Consider the following 22242-nt stretch of genomic DNA (forward strand, 5'->3'; position numbering starts at 1 on the left):
TCACATTTAAGACAGATAAAATACATATATACTTTCCTAGCATTATCTTTCCATGTAAGCAAGCAACTGCTGTAGTTATCCCAAAGATATTATGCAATCATGAATGAGAAGGGAGGAAGCCCATAGGACAATCTCTCTGTTAAGCTGCGGTCTGTGCTATGAAGAAAGTTTAAGAACTTCTGATCGACGGAATGAATAGGATAGCTCTACAGTCTCAAGCCCCACCTTGTTGTTTTCCCTGAGAGCATCCCAGCTCCTTTTTAAGATTCATAGTCTCACTTGGCTCAACTGCATCTACTTACTTCCCACCTGGGGGTGCCTCTGAAAACACCTATTGGGATTTAACTCAGAATACTCCATGGCACTGTCTGGCTTAATAAGGTGTCCCCCGTGGAGTACCACATGGGAATGTTACATTTTGGATAAGGGACCCCTTTGGTGTACCACTGAAAGACCTGTGAGTCTTATCACAATAGTACCCCCTTAGTCAGTCCTTACTTCAGCAAACCTCATCAGAAGTCAATAAAAATTTGCCTGAACTAGGTCCAAAACACTGAGGAAGAACTTCAAATTTTTGCTTTGTGTATATATATAGTTTGTCTAAAGAACTTAAATTGTGTTCTGGTCTCTCACAGCTGCTGCTCTGAGGCAGTTAAATAAAGACAAATATCTATTTAAATGAGAGTAGTAAGATTAAACATTTAAAAAAATCCATATTGTATGGACAACAGAGAAATGCTATTAATATGCAAACATATATGTATATGTAATGTAATCTTATTGGTTTACAGAGCCAAACTCCTCTGAGGAGTGTCACAAATCCACAAGATAGCCATGTGTGCTCAAATTTTGCATTTGGTTCTCTGATTTTACACTAGTTGAAAGATATGTAAAAACTCATGTAGGCAGACAGCTCCCTACTGACTACACTTCTAAGCAGCTTCACATGCATACATTATTCCAGCCAGCTAAGGTTGGAAGTAACTTATGCTCAAAAATGAGCTTGAAATCTGTCTATTTCTGTTTCCATGGGAAGCCCTTCAGGGTTCTCTCTGACCAAATGACACCCCTTATGAGACTGTGGAATGACACATTGAGATAATCCACAAATACATAACTTGTTCCATAATGAGATATGCAGTGCAGATTTTCGGACAGAATTTGGCTAATCAACAAGTCAGATATGGTTATTGCAGATGTTTGTTGTTGCTTTTGACCAAATGCACATTGTAAAAAAACCTATAACAGCTGTTACTGTTTTGCTGTGATAGACTTGGAACCTTTTATAAATTTAAATCTCTCTTTTTTTAATCATAACTTTGAGAACTGACCACTGTACATACTTTTTAATAACAAGTATGGTGTGTAATATAGGCAATGAAGGAGATTGATACCATGTTCCAAGAAATAATCTTTTGTATATACTATATTTGGTGGAACTGTAATCCTGAGAATCAACTAAAGTGTGTACATAGTCCCATTGAAATTGTTATGACTCCTTTAGTATACCAGGTCAAGGGTTTAAAAATAAACCTTTATAGTTAACTTGCCTCATTGTACTTTAGATTCTGGATTATTTTAGGTTCATCTGAAGATGCAGAGGTAATCTATGGGGCATCTATTGGATTTGCACCATCCCCCGAATATAGATAGATAGATAGATAGATAGATAGATAGATAGATAGATAGATAGATAGATAGATAGATAAAAACTACATTGAAGTGGCAAAGTCAAGCACTCAAAAAAGTTAGGAAATGCTAGAGTTAAAGGTGGAAGTGCCAAGCTTTGTTCAGACCCCTTGTGCATATGGACTGTGATAGTCTTTAATGACATGATCCTATATTGTTTTTTCACAGGATTACTGCCTGCATTCAAGTCAGGCAGCTTCCTCCTCCACACTGCCTGAGAGTCACCACCCTGCACTTTAAGCAAGGGTGGGGTTTGTCTGGCTGGCCAAGAGAAGAGGGCAATGCTTTCTGGCTTGGGGGGAGGAGGGGAGACGTAAAACTGCTGGAAAAGCAGTCAGTAGTGGATCTACTGGAAGGACAGAAAGGTGTGTGTAGGGGGTGGGGGGGCTGGAAAAAGCACTCCCTCCCAGTGAATTGTGGGGGTTTTCACCTGTACTGCACATTTTATCCGCCGGGTTAGTCCCAGACATCTAATAATAAAGTTGCGGCCTGATTAAACCCATATCTAATGTCTCCTGTCAGCATAGCCAGACAACCAGCAGGGGAAGAACTGAGAGCACAGGAGAGACTGTCTCTTTGCTCTTAGTTCTGGTGGCCAGTGCCAGAGCAGCCTGCAGGTAAAGTCTGGCTCAGCATCTGTAGTCCTTGGCTGGAGTGCACTCTGTTCAGAGGGAATCTTTGGAGAATTTATTTGCGAAACTCTAAAAAGCCCCTACTGTGCATGTGCAAACTGAGATTTTTCAAAGGCTTATAACTTGGCCAAATTTGAGCAGTTTTCCCAGAAAACAGCATAGGCACATTTCTAACACAAAACAATCCTCCTTCCCCCACCTCCACCACATTTCAGGCCCTTACTCCAATGCATGGAGGTGGTAGAGCTTCTCAATGAAATGGATATAAGAATTTTTTTAAACAAGGGCAAAACAACATTTTCCCTTAATCTCACTTTCAACAACTACTGAATCATTTTTGCTGAAAATTTCTAAAATAATTCAGCCTGACACAAACTCCTGACAAGGAAAATTTCAGCCCAAATGGTAAAATTTTTGCAAAGTTATAAGTAGCCCTGGCAGATTTTTTTAAAATAATTTTGATGGATAATATCAATTTTTTTTTATTATTATTTTTATCCATTTAAATGTTCAGTTGCAAGAAATTATGCAGGAATCAGACAATAGTTATTTAATAACAGATGTTGAGATTCAAAAAGTTAAAGCTTTATAACTATTAAGACACAAATTGTTAACATCACGTGTCAAAATATACCAAGTAAATATCCTTAAATCAAACTCTAATAAGTTCTCAAGCAGCATTTTTCTTATTTTGTCTATCTTTACATTTCAATTATTGATGGAAACATTTTTTTATGTGTATGGTGACACTTACCAACATTTTGACATTTACCAACATTTAATGATAAAAATTTAATCCTTCCAAACCTAATTAAGTACTGAAAGAGGGTTTTATAATGAAGTGTTGGACAACCTTAGCTCTAGGTGGTACCACCAACCCCACCAATAATAAATATAGTTCAAATTCTTTTGCAATTTCCAAAACACAATTAAGGAATTAGGATCATATGCTAAAAATTGTATAATACTATTTGGGTTATGTTCCCTGTACCATAAAACCACTATGAATTTAAATCGTTTGCACTGAGTAGTTCCAGAAGATATGGATCAACATTAATTAATAAGTAAAGACATTGCACTGAAAAATCAGCAAATTCTCTGACTTCTACAAACTATTTGTTTTAATATTGTTTTCTGTCAAACACAAACATATTTTTGTCCTCGATAAAACTAAACACTCTGTGTAATCTCAGCTTCTGTCACTTTCTCCTTTTTAAGCACTCTAAATATTTAAACAAGGTAGACCTGAAAATCTCAAGTCAGTAATCTTCTCCGTATGTCTTTGCCCCTGAGGTATAACTATTAATGCACTAGCACCGCATTGACATGAAAGAGATAGCTATTAAAGTCCTACCTGCCCACAGGCCAGGCCCATGCCTCTCTCCCCCATGCCATGAGGACATGATAAATTTAACTCCAGGGCATCTGCACCGGAAGCCTGTAAGACATGCACATACACATACACAAAGTTAATCATAAATATTATACTCTTACATTCAGGTACTTTTGGAACTTGACACAGATCACTCATGTTAAATGTAAGATTTTTTTTTCTGTCAACCTTTTTTCTTTTGGTGTTTAATAATAAATAAATATAAGCTAGAGTTGAGCTAGAGTTGTTTGGAAATATCTATCAGTCACTTAAGGGGAGAGACCATTATGAGAGGGTATTGTCGTTTTCTGAGGAAAAATCAGAAATTCAAAGTAAAGACTAAATTTATAAAGGAAAAATAAAGCAAATATTTTACTTAAATATAAATATTTAAGGACACTTCAAAACCCATTTTTTAGATTGTTTACTCATGTTGAAATGTGATTTTTATCTTTCAAATTTTCAGATTGCTGGCCTTAGAAAAATGGGTGGGATATTAGAATTTTTCTTTATGAGGGTGGGACAAAAATCAGGAGTAGCTCTGTGTGGTGGGGCGATTGCCCCACGCCCAGAGAGGGTGGGCTGCAGCAGGCCTAGGCGCCTGCGCAGACGCACAACAAATCAGGGAAGGGCTTACAGAGAGCCAATCAGGGGACAGATTGGGGCCAGCCAATCAGGGCCCGGCTTAGCCATATAAAAGACTGCCCAGACCAGGAGCAGTCAGTCTGTCCCAGGCCTTCAGAGGGGAAGGTCTGTCTCCAGAGCTGGGAGGCCAGCACCACGGACAGTGCAGTGCAGGCCAGCTTGGGAGAGTGGGAGAAGGCCCTACTCCATAGCCTGCCAGGCGGCAGGCCTGGGAGGAGGAGGCCTAGCGTAGAGAAGGGCTGTTGGGGAAGCGGTCCAGAGGGATAGACAGAGGAGGAAGGAGAAGGAAGACAGCGAGACTGTCACCCAAGGGCCTCTGGACCGGGACTCAGAGTAGTGGGTGGGCCTGAGTCCACCCCCTCTTTTTCCCCCTTTGTTTGCTGTGGTACCCTACGCACAGCCACAGGCCGCAGGGAGCGGCCGGCCCGAACCACGCCAGGTCCTAGACTGTAAGGATCAGACTCGAAGGTGTGGGGCTGCTGTTTACCCCCCTCCCCCCAGAAGGGGGTGTGAATGGACAAAGGGACACTGTCAGAGGACAGTGCTCCGGAAGAGGATGCCGTACGTTGAGGGCAGCGCAAGCCCGCGCACCCAACGAAGGCGAGACGACAGGCGGGACGCCACCCAAAGAGGGCGCTCTACTGGCTCAAACTAATTCCCCGAGACGAGCAGGAGGAGGCGCCGCAGCGGTGAGCTACCGACCCTGTCACACGTGGTGGAGAATGCGGGCATAGTGGTCCGCCCCTGATACGAGGGGCCAGCGCCAAGACTGCGGACTATTGCCCAGAGCAGTGCCTTGCGCAGACATACGGTCGACCCAGATTGTGGGTGCAGACCCGGACCCGCCGAAGGGGTCCAGAGTGTGGGGGGTTGAATCAGGAGTAACCCCCTGAGCCCCAATATGGAGGCTGAGAAGCTGTTAAAATGGATGCTAGAAAAGCAGCAGGAGCAGTCGGCCCAGCAGCACCAGCAGCAGGTGCAAATGCTGCAGCAAATGACTACTCAACAGCAACTGCTGATGACGCAGCACCAAGAAGAGCAGCAGCAGCTCCTTCGGGAGCTGGCCACCCAGCAGCGGGTGCAGCAGGAACATTTGGTGCAACAGATGGCCGCGCTATTACGGCCGGCAGGAGGCACCCCTGCCGCCCCCATGGGAACCGGATTGGGGGATACCCCGGGGGCACTACCGATACGCCTCACCAAGATGGGGCCCGAGGACGACCCAGAGGCCTATCTGGTGACGTTTGAATGGGTGGTGACTGCTGCCCGGTGGCCATCAGAACATTGGGCCACATTACTAGCCCCTTATTTGACGGGGCAGGCTCAGGCCACATATCGGAGCCTCGACCCCCGGGAAGCGCTCGAGTACGCCTGAGTGAAGGCGGCCATCCTAGACCATACCGGCATTAGCCCGGAGACCTACCGACAACGTCTCCGCAAGGAACAATATCCTCCGGGGGCCCGACCCCGCGCCGTGGCCCAACGCATCCGGGACCACTGCTGGAGGTGGTTGAACCCAGAGGGCCTGACGGGACCCCAGGTGGCGGAGATGGTAGCCTTGGAGCAGTTCACCCAGATCCTACCCCCGGGAGGGAGGGCTTGGGTGCGACGGCATCGACCGGCCACCCTCTCCACGGCAGTGGCCTTAATGGAGGATTACTTATTGGCCGAGGGGGCGGAGGTGCCACCCCGAGCGGCCGGGATCCTTGGCCGCAAGGGCGGAGCAGAGAAGGGGAGCTCTCGTGGGGCGGGAGCCTCCGAACCATTGGCAGGCAACAGCCCCGGGCATCTGAGGCCTCACAACCCTGAACCCCGACCCAAGTTACTACCGATGATGACACGGAGGGAGCGACAACCCCCGGAGCGAACAGGCCCCCCCGGAGGAGGCCCAAGCGTGGCCGAGACCCGAGAGAGGTGCTGGGGCTGCGGTCAAGAAGGACATTTCCGGCGAGATTGCCCTTTTAGGGACTGCAACTACGGGCAAGCCTGGATGGCCGGACAAAGGCCACGGACGAGAGGGGCAGGGAAGTTGATAGTCCCTGTCCAGGTTGAAGGGAACCCCACAAATGCCCTCGTAGACTCGGGGTGTAGTCAGACCCTCATACGAGAGGGGCTGATCCCGAATCTCAATCTTTCGGGGCCCCCGATCTACCTACAGTGTGTGCATGGAGACATCCGCCAGTATCCCATAGCCTGGGTTAAGATGGGAGTAGGCTGCCAAGAGGAGGCTCTCCGGGTAGGAGTGGCCCCCAGGCTGGCCTACCCGGTGGTGTTGGGACGGGATTGGCCCGGCTTCGGAGAGGTGCTCCTGAGATATCAGCCGCCCAAGCCCCGACCAGACAGGACTATAGCACCGGGAACGGGGCTGCTCGGGCGCAGGCCAAGGGGTGACCCCGGCGAGGGGACCTCCTCGATGACTGAGACCCCTGTGAATTGTCCTGGAGACCGGCCCCGTTCGGTGGAGGACGCCCGGGTAGAGTTAGAGCGTGACGGGGACTTCTTACGGGAGCAACGGGAAGACCCAACCCTAAGCCGAGCCTGGGACCAAGCCACCAACCCTGCTATTGAGGGGGACGTGACGCTAAGGACTCCGCAGGGTCCCCGCTTTGAGGTATGGCAGGACCGCCTGTACCGAATAGCGCAGGAACCCCAGACCCGGAAGACGTTCCGCCAGCTGTTGGTCCCCCGGAGACTGCGAGCCGGCCTCCTCCACTTAGCCCACGCGAACCCTTGGGCTGGACAGCTGGGGCGCGAGAAGACCCTACAGAGGGTGGCTCGCCGGTTCTTCTGGCCAGGCATCCACCGGGAAGTGGCAGACTTTTGCGCCTCGTGCCCAGAATGCCAGCGAGCTGGACCGAAAGGGGTAGCCCGTGCACCCCTGGTACCCATGCCAGTCGTGGGGGTACCCTTCGAGCGGATAGGGATGGACCTCGTCGGTCCCCTTGAGCGAAGTAAGACAGGGAACCGCTTTATACTAGTAGTTGTGGACTACGCAACGCGCTATCCCGAAGCCGTTCCCCTAAAAACAGCGATGGCACCGACCATCGCAAGCGAACTGGTAAAGATTTTCGCCCGGGTTGGGATACCCAGGGAAATATTGACGGATCAGGGCACCAATGTGTCCTCCAAGTTAATAGCTGAGCTATGTCGCCTCCTCCATATCCGGACCCTCCGGACATCAGTGTACCACCCGCAGACCGATGGTCTGGTAGAGCGGTTCAATGGTACGCTAAAAGCCATGTTGCGGAAGTTTGTGGAGGAGGACCCCTCGCATTGGGACGCCTTGTTGCCGGCCCTGCTATTTGCAATAAGAGAGGTACCGCAGGCCTCAACGGGGTTCTCGCCTTTCGAGCTCTTATACGGCAGGCAGCCCAGGGGAATACTGGACCTCCTGAAGGAGGAGTGGGAAGCACAGGAAACGTGGGTCCTTGGAACCACACAATATGTGCTACAACTCCGGGAGTGACTCCAAACATTAGGGGCCTTCGCCCGGGAAAACCTGGAACGGGCCCAGGCATGCCAGGAGCGCCTCTATAATCGCGGGACTAGAGGGAGGAAATTCAGCCCGGGCGATCGGGTGCTACTCTTACTGCCCTCTGCAGAGTCGAAACTCCTAGCCAAATGGCAGGGCCCCTATGAGGTAATACGACGGGTGGGACCGGTTGATTATGAGGTCCGACTACCTGGGCGACGTAAAGAGACCCGTATTTACCATGTTAATCTCCTAAAGGCCTGGAAGACCCGGGAAGCCCTGTTCATCGGCCCGTCCACCCCAGAGTCGGAACTTGGACCCCTAGCAGGAGATCTTCCCGACCCCGGACCGGCTGTGTTGGGCTCAGGCCTCAACCCCAGACAGAGAGGACAACTGCAACAGATGGTGGAGGAGTTTTTAGATGTTTTATCGGCCCGCCCGGGCCGGACGACTCTAATGAGTCATCATATTGCCACAGACCCCGGGAAGAGGGTGACGGACAACCATCGACTGTTACCCAAGAAAATGTGGGACACCGTCCGGCGGGAGGTGGAGACGATGTTGGAGATGGGAGTGGTAGAGGAATCGACGAGCGAGTGGCGAAGCCCTATCGTCTTAGTACTGAAACCAGATGGGACGACCCGGTTTTGCATCGACTTCAGAAAGGTCAACGCTATCTCTCGTTTCGATGCCTATCCAATGCCAAGAGTGGATGAACTGTTGGAGCGCCTCGGGGGAGCCAGGTATCTGTCGACCATAGACCTAACTAAAGGATACTGGCAGATCCCACTTACGCCCAACTCCCGGGAGAAGACGGCCTCCCCCACGCCTTTCGGCCTCTTTCAGTTCATAACCATGCCGTTCGGGTTACACGGAGCGGCGGCCACGTTCCAACGCTTGATGAACAAAGTCCTCCAACCCCATGACCAATACGCGGCGGCGTACATAGATGATATTGTGGTTTACAGCCTCGACTGGGAGGGCCATTTACACCACCTGGCAGCGGTGTTACAGGCCCTCAGGACGGCCAGCCTAACAGCTAACCCGGCGAAATGTCATTTAGGCCAAGAAGAAGTGACCTATCTGGGGTACACGGTAGGAGAGGGGAAGCTAACACCTCTGATTAGCAAGGTACAAGCCCTCAGAGACGTACCCACCCCCACGACGAAGAAACAAGTACGTCAGTTTTTAGGACTAGCTGGGTACTATCGTCGTTTTGTGCCAGATTTCGCATCTATAGCCGCCCCCTTGTCAGACCTGACGAAGAACTCCCAACCTCGACAGGTACAGTGGACTACACAATGCGAGCGAGCCTTTAACACCCTCAAGGAACGGCTCACTCAAGAACCGGTACTACGACACCCCGACTTCACGAAGGAGTTTATACTACAAACAGACGCTTCTGAAGTCGGCCTAGGCGCAGTACTCTCCCAGGAAGTAGACGGGGAGGAACATCCAGTACTGTATCTAAGTCGGAAGCTGTTCCCCTGAGAAAGACATTTCTCAACGATAGAGAAAGAGGCCCTGGCGGTACGGTGGGCTATCGACGCCCTACGCTACTATCTGCTCGGGAATAGTTTTAAATTAATCACAGATCACGCCCCTTTGCGATGGACCCACAGCATGAAAGACACGAACGCTAGAATTATGCGGTGGTATCTCGCCCTCCAGCCTTACGACTTCCAGGTGCTCCACCGCCCGGGTAAGGCCCATACTAACGCCGATTTCTTCTCCAGACTAGGGGAGGAGGGCGAAGGAACGGAACAAGGAGGGGGATCCTTAGCGCAGGGGGTGGTCTGCGAGGGGGCAGCCAAGCCCCAATCCAACTGCCGAGGCCCTAGACAGTAAGCCCTGACGGCAGAGGATCCGTCACGCTCGTACGGGGTGTGTCCCAAATGCACAGAGAGTGCGAGAGGAGGGAGCATACCCCAGCCTAGGCAGGCGGCCGTGGGAGAAGAACCCTTGCGGGAAGCCCCGGTGGAGGACCAGCCCGCACTCCTGGAACCGCTGAGGACTGTGACTTCTCCAGGTCGAGAGGGAGCCTCACTGTGGGAGGGACCAGCAGAGGCGGTGGACCACGAGACCCGTGGAGAATCAGGAGACCCGTGGGACACTCCAGCAGCTGAACGGATAGGAGGCAGTTTAAGGGAATCGACGGACTGGTACGTCGGACCCAGTAAGCCTCAGCGTGTTTCGGTGGGACCCCCCCCACTGAGACGGTGAATAAGCCGGGTTGCCCGGTGGCAAAGACTAATTTCCGGGACTTTGGGCCAGTAGGCCATAGGGCCCGGTGACAAAGGCTAAGTTCCTAGACTTTGTGCCGGTAAGCTGAGCCACTGTGAGACAAAGGCTTCTTTCCGGGCTCTAGACCAGTAGGCTGGTTAGGATACCCCCACCCCGGGAAGGTTCTTAAGGGGGAGGGTGTGTGGTGGGGCGATTGCCCCACGCCCAGAGAGGGTGGGCTGCAGCAGGCCTAGGCGCCTGCGCAGACGCACAACCAATCAGGGAAGGGCTTACAGAGAGCCAATCAGGGCCCGGCTTAGCCATATAAAAGACTGCCCAGACCAGGAGCAATCAGTCTGTCCCAGGCCTTCAGAGGGGAAGGTCTGTCTCCAGAGCTGGGAGGCCAGCACCACGGACAGTGCAGTGCAGGCCAGCTTGGGAGAGTGGGAGAAGGCCCTACTCCATAGCCTGCCAGGCGGCAGGCCTGGGAGGAGGAGGCCTAGCATAGAGAAGGGCTGTTGGGGAAGCGGTCCAGAGGGATAGACAGAGGAGGAAGGAGAAGGAAGACAGCGAGACTGTCACCCGAGGGCCTCTGGACCGGGACTCAGAGTAGTGGGTGGGCCTGAGTACCCCCCCCCCTTTTCCCCCTTTGTTTGCTGTGGTACCCTACGCACAGCCACAGGCCACAGGGAGCGGCCGGCCTGAACCACTCCAGGTCCTAGACTGTAAGGATCAGACTCGAAGGTGTGGGGCTGCTGTTTACCCCCCCCCCGCCCCCCAGAAGGGGGTGTGAATGGACAAAGGGACACTGTCGGAGGAGGGCAGTGCAAGCCCGCGCGTTGAGGGCAGCGCAAGCCCGCGCACCCAACGAAGGCGAGACGACAGGCAGGACGCCACCCAAAGAGGGCGCTCTACTGGCTCAAACTAATTCCCCGAGACTAGCAGGAGGAGGCGCCGCAGCGGTGAGCTACCAACCCTGTCACACTCTGGTATTATGAAAACCACAACAGCTATAAGAAATAAGACTCAATAAACGAGATTTTTACATTTGAATCGGACTGAAGATGCATATATACAAAGATGATAGCTAATAGAGTACTTTATAGGGTGGCCTTTTAAATCAAGTTCAAAGAAATTTTTACTTATACAAGTGTATCAGCATAGAAAGCTTACACCTCAAAGGGTTTGGCTTGGCTCAGATAACAAACACTCTAACATTTGGATGCTTGTCTGAATTCTACTGAAGCCTCTTGGGTCTGCAAAATTAGTTGGGAAACTGTATGATAACAGGTTTCCTTGTGGCATTTCAATACTTCTGCTGCTGTTCCCAGCTGGAACCTGGACATGAAGTGGAATGAGAGGATGCATAATAATGAAAGTGAAGTTAACCAAACTTCAAATGTTAAAAAACACTGTGTTTAAGTTTGAGATATGCTGAAATTCAGGACGGAGCTCTTATTTTATCGTAACCAGTTTGCCCATCTGTATAACTTACTAAAACTGAAGAGCGACTAAAGGATCCATCATGATTAAATGAGCCATGCCCAGAAGAACTTTATTGAAAATTCAGCAAGAGTGTAGGGAAGTCACAATTCTGAAAAATGAAATCCATTATTTTCAGCTGAAGAAACTATTTATGCAGTTCTCGGTCTCAGCAACTCAGAACCTCTGCTCAGGTGCTGATAACTGCAGGAAGACCATCAGGAAAACTTCATTTTCTCTTGTTCAATTCCACTACTGTACAGCCTCTTTGCAAAAGAGTTTTGAACTTTTGTCTACAGGCAGAACATCATTGCTAAATTGGTTCTTCGTATTTGCCACCATGTGTCTGTTTGAGATTAACAGGGAGATTAATAGCTTTTAACTCTGATTTTATGTCACAGGGATACTTTAGCCCTGGAGCAGCATCTGGTAAATCAAAACAAAAACATACCATTAAATTCCTGTGCTTCACTTCCTACTGTGTGGTTGTTAGGGAATCCCCCACAACAACCATACTGAGCCCTATTGTGCACTACTGATACATTGCTATTGTGAGAGATGCAATGTACCTTTTCCACTGTCATGTATGCACCTGTATATGTGACATACATTCAGCTTCCTGGCTTGCATCTCCGACACAGAAGCCCCTTAAATTTTGGGAGGAGCAGTTCTGAATACCTGTTTCCTCCTCAAGGTAAAAGTATATGGTGAGAGGCCATGCAGAACCAACCAAAATCCTAAGGGAATGAACCTATTCAGATAGCAGTATAAGATTTAAAGTGGTCATCCCAACCCTTTAAAAATAAAAATGTAGGTGTTGGGGCCTTGTGACAGCTGAAGAATAGGTAGGGACTCTGGGAGGGGTAGGAGATGGAGGATAGTCCCTTGGTCTTTTGGATTTGTTGAAAGAGAACCTACAATTAGTGTAGAAAAGCCTTAAATAAGCCTCTTAGCCTGAGCTATTTGAAGTTATATGTGCAACAAACAAATTGTGAATAACATCACTATGACCTTAGGCAACCTGGTGTTCACACGCTACACACAATTGCAATGAGTTTTGCACAAAATATGTGTTGTGAGGTATCACTTGAAAATTAACACTACACTGGTCAATAATATCATTGTAAAGTATGTGTAACAATGTTGCATATGAAATTATGTATACTCACTAATATTATGGTTTAAAGTCTATGACTAAAAGGTGTTTAAACCAGGCACATCATGGGGAGTTGATAATCAGGGTTTCTGCAGACAAAGGAAAGAGGCCAATTTGTATTGGAGGAAGAGAGAGTTCGCATAGTAGCATCTACCAATGGGGGAGGAACCAGCATGGAGCTCATGGCTCCTTTACTCAGCATGAGCTAACGAACTTTATCTGTGGCTACCCTTCAGAAGAATAAATTTCAAAGGTTCACTGAACTATAAACAGAGGGGAGTGAACCCCTAGGTTCCATCACTTTAAGGAGACAAAGAAACAAAGACATTTGATCTCTGTGATGGGTCCTGGCCAGACCAGCCAGTAAAAAGCTAGAAAGAAACTTTGATTGAGAGAAAAACCATCTTGAATTTGCTAGATTACATTTTATACTTCTAGATGCTTTTTTCACTTTTATTTGCTCTTCCTTTATTTCTTTTACTTTGTATCTCTTAATCCATGATCTGTTGTTAACAAACTTGTTTTGCTTCCATTGTAAGTCATCAGTGCTGGCTAAACTCAGTAAAGTGTGTGATTTTAGTAAACTGATAGATTGGAATGTTATACAGCAGGGATAGGCAAACAACATCCCACAGGCCGGATCCGGCCCACCAGCCATTTTAATCTGGCCCTTGAGCTCCTGCTGGGGAGTGGGATCTGGGGCTTGCCCTGCTCTGGTGCTCCAGCTGGGGAGCAGGGTCGGGGGCTCCTCCATACAGCTCCCGGAAGCAGCAGCATGGCCCCCCTCTGCCTTTTACACGCTCCAATGGCCCCGCTCTGGCGCTCCAATGGGAGCTGCAGGGTCGGCACCTGTGGACGGGGCAGAGTGCAGAGCCGCCCGTCCACATCTCTGTGTAGGAGCTGGAGAAGGGACGTTCCGCTGCTTCTGGGAGCTGCTTGAAGTAAGCGCTGCCTGTACCCCTAAGCCTCTCCCCATGCCCCAATCTCCTGCCCCAGCCCTGATCCCCCTCCCACCCTCTGAACTCCTCAATCCCAGCCCAGAGCACCCTCCTGTACCCTGAACTCCTGATTTCTGGCCCCAGCCTGGGGCCTGCACCCCCAACTAGAGCCCTCACCCCCACCGCAATTTTGTGAGCATTCATGTCCCGCCATACAATTTCTTTTCCCTGATGTGGTCCTCGGGCCAAAAAGTTTGCCCACCCCTGTTATACAGTCTCTGTATAGGTAGTGAACCTAATACTTTTTCTGTAAGAATCCAGTGAGAGGATCTGGACCCTGCAGGAAGATGATGTGGGGCAAGTTTGGGGCTCGAAAGGTTCTAAGGTCAGCCTGCAAGAAGCATCCAAGTGGACAAAGCCAGGGTGAAGCTTGTGGGCTGCTGGCTGGCTGTTTGGGTCACATTTCTGAACCAAAGTTGCACAATCACAAGACACCCAGGATTACAAAGCAGACATTGACCGAACCCCTTAGTAGCCTGGATCAACCCCAAAATGTCCCAATCACTAAAATGATCTATTTATAAAGATTATACCCGGCTCATGTTTTGTGTTGGCATGGAGAGGTGTTTAGTAGTTCAGTTTGCAACCTCTTCTCTATGCCTCAGACCTGGTAATTTTGAAAACTTTGTTAGAATCAACCCTCTATAAACATGGAAATGGCAGTTAAACTAAATTCATGCATCATTTGTTCATCAGAAAAAGCTGATGTCTGCTTCCATTGATGAGTAGGAAGAAGGGAAGTTACTTAAAGATTTTTAGAAGAAATATATAATAGAAAGATGAAAATGTGAAAAATCACAAAGTGACATTTATAATAAGCTAAAAGGAAATTAAAAGGTCAGACACTATTTAAAAAATGTTCTTCTTCAAAATAAATCAACCAAATTCCCTCTTTGAGTTGATACTGTGAAATGCTCCAAAAGGAGACACTAGCCACTGCACATTTAGACAAGAAGTCAGAAAGAAGTTCAGTAGTTGCTGGTACACACAGATAACTCCTGTGCTTCGAAGACTAATCACGAAAGTTAGTGGTAAAAGTTTCCCAACTGCAGAAGTGGATTCCATAACTGTATACTCTGTATAATTGCTTGCATCAGGGCATAGTGTTTGTTGTTGACCTCAGAAAATAAAAATAATTAAAAAGTAGAGAACAAGAAAAAGCCCATGGAAGACCCAATTAAGAATAAATAATATTTCCCAAAATACCTTTTCTCTAAGGTAATTAGCAGAAATTAAAAATAAAAATAATACTGACAGATCCAATGTCAGCAAATGAAAAGATTTCATTTTCTCCTCACCAAGTTACTCTGGCAGAGAGCTCGAGACACAGCATCCATTCATTTTGTCTTGTACTTGCCCCAAAACTAGAATTCTGTTCTGTATTTACATTTTTTCTTATTGAACTGGAGTAACTTTTGCCTGCTGTGTGACAAGTTTCAGCAGCTTTGAATGAATGTGATCATGGGAAAAGCTATCCATCATTTTCATGAGCCTTCCACTTCCTAGTCAGCTCTGCAACTTGTGACTATGAAGCTGTTGTTACTTTTGTTATTGGCTTCCATGACAAGCTGACCTTTAACATGAATAGGTCGGTCTCCTGTGGAGACAGAATTCACAACCTTCTGGGGCTTATGCACTCTGGAAGGCCACATTTATTATCTTCTGGATAGGGCCTTAAATATGGTACAGAAATATTACTGCATTTTATTATTAATTATGCTAGGTGCTTTCCAAGCTGCGGACATTAAGAATTACTTTGAGTATGTAAGTTACATCACACTTTACAAAATATATTTATCCAACAACTCCATCGTTTCCAAAGTGCTACTGCTAATACAACTGCAGATTCAAAATGTGTCTTTTTTTTTCAAATTGATAGCAATTACAGATAAAAGAACACTAAACATTTTGCCTTATAGAAAAGAAAGAAGAGGAGTAAGCGGCATGATAAAGCCATTCATCATAGTCAGTTTAAAAGTGGTAAAGCTCATGTCAAGCATGGATTCCGCAAAAGATTTCATGGTCAATTAAGTAAATACAGGTATAAAATGGACCTAGTGTTGAAGATCACAAAGCCAATTACTGATAATGTTTAATTTCACTTCCCTAAATCCCCAAAGTGATTTTTTTTCCTCATAGGTTTAAAATGACCAAAGGAAATAGAGAAGCATCATTCCAGATCACTCTAAGAGGCTTTAGAAGGCTTTGTGAAGAAAAATCAATTATATACATACATATATACATATATGCACACACACACACACACACATATATATATACACTCATAAATATATGCACACCCCCAATTATTTATGTGTGTGGTATTTATAATGTAATTAATTCTGAACTAAAGCTAAGAATAAGGACTAGCTGATTGTTTTTTCTTCACAAAGGGCATTAAAGCTTCTAACATTGATTTGGATATACACCTCTCTATTTCCTGTGGACATTGTAAACCTTTGAGGAACAAAATCTGTTTCATATTTAAAAAATATGCTGTCTTAATCAAGTATTTCTTATGATATTCACCATGGACATAAATATTTTTAATAGCTTTTTTTCCTTCAAATTGAAATACAAATTTCAGGCGTATGGTTGGTTGTTTGCATTTATGCAAGATTGGATTTATATTACAGAAAACCTGCTGACTGCTATTATATAAAATGGCTTTCTTTGCTATCATTTTTGCAAGTCTGTATTAAAACTAGAATAGCATTAAATGAGCCTTTTATACTTTAAATATTCAAGAGTTTTATATTCAAAATTTCTTCTGGTGCTGTCAAACTAGTGTGCCTGTAGGCAAGGTAAGATCAAGTTAGGCTCTCAAAGGTAGAATTAAATTTTATCAGGGCATTCATCATAATATACAGTTTGCTTAAAATGCAAATAAAAAGTATGTGGATTCAGAGACTAAAGGCTTTTCAGGTAGTGTGTAAAAATCCAAGGGACAGGCTTTTATGGAATAGATGTTCTTTAAATTTACATTTCCTTCATTTTAATGAAAACACAGAATAAACAAATTATGATGGACATGCTTTAAATGTTCATTTTTTACTTTGAATCTATTTCTTCTGTAGAGTTTCTTATTGCAGCTCTTTATTTAAGAAAAATAAAAACAAGACATAAAAGATGAGGAAACATGTTAAGGAACAATTACCTCAGCCATTTTTGAAAGTTCAGTCCAGTCATCCTTGTTGTAGCTGCACATGATACTGGCAATTACAATCTGAAAAGAAAATACATCCAATAATTTGTAAGCTGCTGTATACGTGAATTATACCTACTATGTATAGTGACACAGAATCCTGTTGTACTTCCAACCAGTAACTATTATAGCACTGTATCTGCACATTGAAGGCAAAAAAGATCCACAGATTATCAATGTTTTCAGTATTAAAAAACAATTATTCAGCAAAGCTGGCAATACTACACAACCCTAATTTTACAGTAGTTTACATTGTCATCAACATATAGAGCCCAATTCTGCTCCCAAACAGTCGATGAGAACAGAAGCAAGCTTAGGCACTGTATCTAACAGGTGCATTACTGAACCTAGCTGTTTACTGGAGACAAAACTGTAATTTTAATAGTTTATTACTACTTACTATATCAACAGTATTATAGACTCTTTACAGATAGGTAAGAAGACATGTCGCTGCTCCAAAGAGTTAACAATCTAGATTGGCAGCACAGAAATACAAAACTCCCATTGATGTTAATGACGCTAGGATTTGACCCGGGGGGGTGGGAGGGATGTAACACTGACATTCACTATACATCTGAGTAGCTCCACCAAATATCTAATGTCTTCTAATCTCTAGTTTAATGCCCCCATTAGGGGAAGAGATGGGATTGCAGGCCATTCGGAGTAAGTTTGTTTTAATGAGGGAATGGCAGTAGGGAAGAGTGTTACTCATGCATAAAGTTACAAAAAGGGTTAAATCTTTGCAAGATTGAGGTCTAATTTATTGTTCACGTGCACCTCCTGGCAATTTTCAGTGCTATTGTTTCCAGGTTTCTCCCTCTAAGATTATTCGCATTCTTTTCCCTGAAGATGATTTAGCTTTCATTTTTCCAAGGTGAATTTCATTTGTTATTTTCTGGCCATTGTTGCAGTCTCTCAATGTCTTTGTCTGTTATTTCTCTTACCTGCCTGTTGTTCTCTACACCTCTCAGTTTTTGTATCTGTGAATGTAATTAAGTGCTGATTATCTCAGCTTCCAGATCATTAAAGGTTTTAAATAAAACTGGATCTAATATGTCATCTCTGATACTCCGGCTAGATACCGCTCTCCAACTCAATACATTGTTGATATGGGCCTTCAGCCAATTTCCAATTTATGTGACAGTACCCAGTGAACTGAGACTAGAAGACAGCATCTGGCCTGGACTGCCAGACCTTAGGAGACTCCATCATATACTTTGAGGGACATCAGAAGAATGAGAGTGTCATATTTTCTGCTGGCATAAATAACTGAAGTCAATGGACATTCTGTCTCTCTCCAGTAGCCTCTCTTATAGCCCTTACACCAGCAGAGAATTTAGCCCAAGAGATCCTACAGAGGGCAGAAATAAAGGAAGAGGTTAGAAGAAAAAAAATAGAATTGAAGGGATGTCCCTAGCCTTCTGGCAAACAGAGGCTAGGGACACCATCCCTGCCCATCCTGGCAAATAGTCATTGATGGACCTATCCTCCATGAATGTATCTAGTTCCCTCTGTGCAAATTTTATGGTTGGAAAATATGTGGAAGATGAGCTATTTAAACTCTCCAGGGAAGTGGGTGAAAGGGGCAGGAGAAATGATGAACATGGTTCCAGGGAAAATAAAAGGAGTTGCCCAAAGAACAATTTAACTGCCAAAAGCAGTTTCATGCTTTTATAAAAAGAAATGTGAAATATAAATCTCTCTTTTTCTTCAATAAAAATGAAAAATTGCATTGTTCTAAAGAGTTGTTTTTGTTTTTTTCTTGGCAAAATAAAAGATTTTGAAGTACTATATTTCTCCTATTAATATATTAAATGTATATATCTTTAGTTGTATACCTACTAGCATAAATATAAAAACAAACAAATTATTGATTAAACATGTGCAGTCACTGTTGGTGTGTTTTATTGCACCCCTTAAAGTATATGAGAGGAATAATATGTCAATTCTGTTAATGACATTCCTTTATAACACATTTAAAAAAAAACAAAAATCTTTTTATAGTTACAGGACAGGAAGTTCTGTGGCCTGTATTATTCCGGAGATTAGACTAGATGATCACAATTGTCCTTTCTGGTACTGAAATCTATGAACTCTATTTCATAAGCATTTAAGTTATCTTGGAATACTCAAGATGACTTAAGTGCTTATAAAACAAACATCAACAATAATAAATACTTTTTAACAAGGCAGTTTTTTGTATTAAATATCCAAGAGCATCAAAAGTTGAAGCTCATTGTGTTTCATACTTCATTATCAAAACTAAGTTTAGGAAAGTATGTATATATTCAGAAATTGAAGGGTAAAGAACTATATAAAATGCTGCACTGGCTGGATGCTGCCCAAGAACCCATGACTAAGACAGAAAGATACCCTGAAAACATTCTGGAGTCACAATCTGAAGTACATTGGAAATCTACGAAACAATTCAAGTTCAACTTAAACCATTATTTTTTTTTAAGCAGGAAAAAGCTATAGAGCAACAAAGGTGAATAAGTATAATTATAAGTAGATGAGTTAGATTTCCTCAAGTGTTATTAATGAAGTTTGAAAATTCTACTGGGAGTATACGAAGGAGGAGGAACAAGATATGTGGTGTTTCAAGGCGCTGTTAATTAAGAAAACATGGAATCATAGAAGCCTAGGGTTGGAAGAGACCTCTGGAGGTCACCTAGTCCAACCCCCTGCTCAAAGCAGGACCAACCCCAACTAAATCATCCCAGCCAGGGCTTTGTCAAGCTGGGCCTTAAAAACCTCTAAGAATGGAGATTCCACCACCTCCCTAGGTAACCCATTTCAGTGCTTCACCACCCTCCTAGTGAAATAGTTTTTCTTAATATCCAAGCTAGACCTCCCCCACTTCAACTTGAGACCATTGCTCCTTGTTCTGTCATCTGACACCACTGAGAACAGCCTAGCTCCATCCTCTTTGGAACCCCCCTTCAGGTAGTTGAAGGCTGCTATTAAATCCCCCCTCACTCTTCTCTTCTGCAGACTAAATAAGCCCAGTTCCCTCAGCCTCTCCTCGTAAGTCATGTGCCCCAGCCCCCTAATCATTTTCATTGCCCTCCGCTGGACTCTCTCCAATTTGTCCACATCCTTTCTTTAGTGGGGGAGGGCCCAAAACTGGACGCAGTATTCCAGATGTGGCCTCACCAGTGCCGAATAGAGGGAACATGTTTATTAAATATTGATTAATGTTAGTATTCACATTTAAAATTATGTATGTACCTGTGTCTAACGTAGTGGATCATGGTAACAATAATATAGTTGAAAGCAGAAATTGCATTTCCACTGTAAATGTTCATGTGAAAAATATGATGAGAAAGTTTGAAAAATAATATTTTTGTTTTATTCTCTCTCTTTCCCAATGTTCTCTTACAACTTGAAATTAAAACTGATTTTCCTATTTCAAACCCAATCCTCCACTTTTGTAAACAGTCCTTACTCAAGGGACTACTCCCTCAGATGAGACTGGGACAAATAATATGAGAGCTACTCTTGTAGGTAATGATCTATCCTTTTTCATTTGATAAATATTGCTTTTTCTGCATTTCTAACGGAGCTCAGTTTTGTTTACATCTTTCTTTCATTCAACAGCATCAATGATACTAGTGCAGCTCTGGGAACAGGGTTCATTACTTAACTTGTGTTCCTTCTACTAGCTTTTTTACAAAAAAGCCTCTGTCGTTAGGCAAATTTCACTTGATATCAATAACAAAATCATGTTTTAATAGCCAGGTAGGGCACTTTGGTGATGTCGGAGGCATGTATTAATGCCTAAAAACACAGGGCTGGGAATTTATCAAGAAAATGCAGAGTAAAACCCATATACTTATTATATACAATGGATGGAAAATAAGGGAAGCAAAAAGGACAAAGGGTAAAAATCATTCCCTTCATTTTTTAGTGTAAAATAATATATCCATTAATTGAAAATTTCTGGATCCTCTCCCCCGTTATAGCACTCTATAGACTACTGGCCTCTAAAATGCCAGTTTGAAAAAGTATATGAACCTACAGAGCAATTTCCCACAAACATATCCTTAGAATTTAAGCATTTAATGACAATTTTCAAAAAATTTGTAAAGGTAGAGTGATGCGCAGCCTAGACCTTGTCTCCCAAGGACCAACTCAGAATGAATTTTTATATTTGACTCCTGTCAGGAGTCCAGAAAAGATAATTTATAATAGAAATACAGAGAAAACTTTAATTCTGATTATTTGAACAATGGTTTTGAGATAAATCTTAGGCCAAATCTTGCTCACCTTACTTACATAAGTAGTCTATTGACTGACCAATAGAGCATGCAATAAAGCTACCGCTAAAATGTAACATCTCGTAAATGAATGTGGGCTAAATTGTGGCTTTACCATAAACCCTGAATAAGGGGCAGCATGTGGTTGTGCTGACTTAGAAGCAGTCTAGAGAACCAGTCATGACTGTATCACAATCTGATGCCCAGTTCACCCCTTGGTCCAGAACAGAAGTGCCAACTCTGTATTGGGCACAGATTACTTTCCTCTTTGCACCAGCTAACTACGTTGGCCAGCGTGTATATGTGCGTGTGTGGGAGGTGAGGTGTAGCATAGCCTACTCCCCTCCCACCCATGCTGGAGGGGGGAGGAGTGGCCCCATAGACACTGCTTTCCCTCACACTACTCCCCGTGATATGAGTAGTCCAGGGAGAGGAGTAAATGGATTCCTTACTCCCTGAGCGGGCACACGGGCGAGTGACAATCTCTCCCTGTGCTTACAAGGATGAACAATTTTACTAAGAAAAAGTTTGTGAACTTAAGTCAGACTGCACGTTCAGAACAGGCTGCATTAGGGACGGGATTTTCTTGATTATTCATGCAGCAATAGAATTCATGCAGCAAAAAAAGCCCCGAAAGAAAACTTTTTTTTTTTGCACTATAATCTGCCATTCGGATCAGGAATTGTAAGATGAATACTAGGTTCTTTAACTACAGTACAAAAAGCTCCATTTTGCACAGTTCTGTAACTAATGCATTAGTAGTTGTTTTACTTAAAAGGACACTGTCAAGGTACTTCTCCTAACCTTTAACATATTTTTCCTTACTGTTCATAATAACCCTCTAAAAGCTTGATACAGAAACCTCTTTCCTTCATAAATATTTCTTCCCTTCCCTATGCGTATATGACTGCATCATGAATTTTGTGATTTTGGTTTTTAATTTTTAAGTAAAAGGAACATGGAAATATTTGTGGCCTTTTACCCCCTAACACACAGAATTCATTATAAAGACTTTCTAAACAAAAAGAAAAAAGATTGGACCTATTTTGGGTCTACCCATCTTGACCATTTCTATTTAAAAACAGGCCATTTTAAAGCTTTATCTGGAG

The 22242-nt window shown here is 44.6% G+C and overlaps 1 protein-coding gene across 15 annotated transcripts in view; it reads right to left on the reverse strand.

Moving 5' to 3' along the window:
* Positions 1-22242, reverse strand: part of DPYD (dihydropyrimidine dehydrogenase) — a 612292-nt gene that overhangs the window by 143514 nt on the left and 446536 nt on the right. For all 15 annotated transcript variants that reach the window (XM_065555590.1, XM_065555591.1, XM_065555592.1 and 12 more), the window contains 2 exons: positions 16827-16895; positions 3676-3759 (listed from right to left, as the gene is read on the reverse strand). In XM_065555590.1, the coding sequence (XP_065411662.1) occupies positions 3676-3759; positions 16827-16895 (153 nt within the window). The remainder of the gene's footprint in view (positions 1-3675; positions 3760-16826; positions 16896-22242) is intronic.

The sequence above is a fragment of the Chrysemys picta genome, chromosome 8 (assembly GCF_011386835.1).
Source record: "Chrysemys picta bellii isolate R12L10 chromosome 8, ASM1138683v2, whole genome shotgun sequence".
NCBI lineage: Eukaryota > Metazoa > Chordata > Testudines > Emydidae > Chrysemys > Chrysemys picta.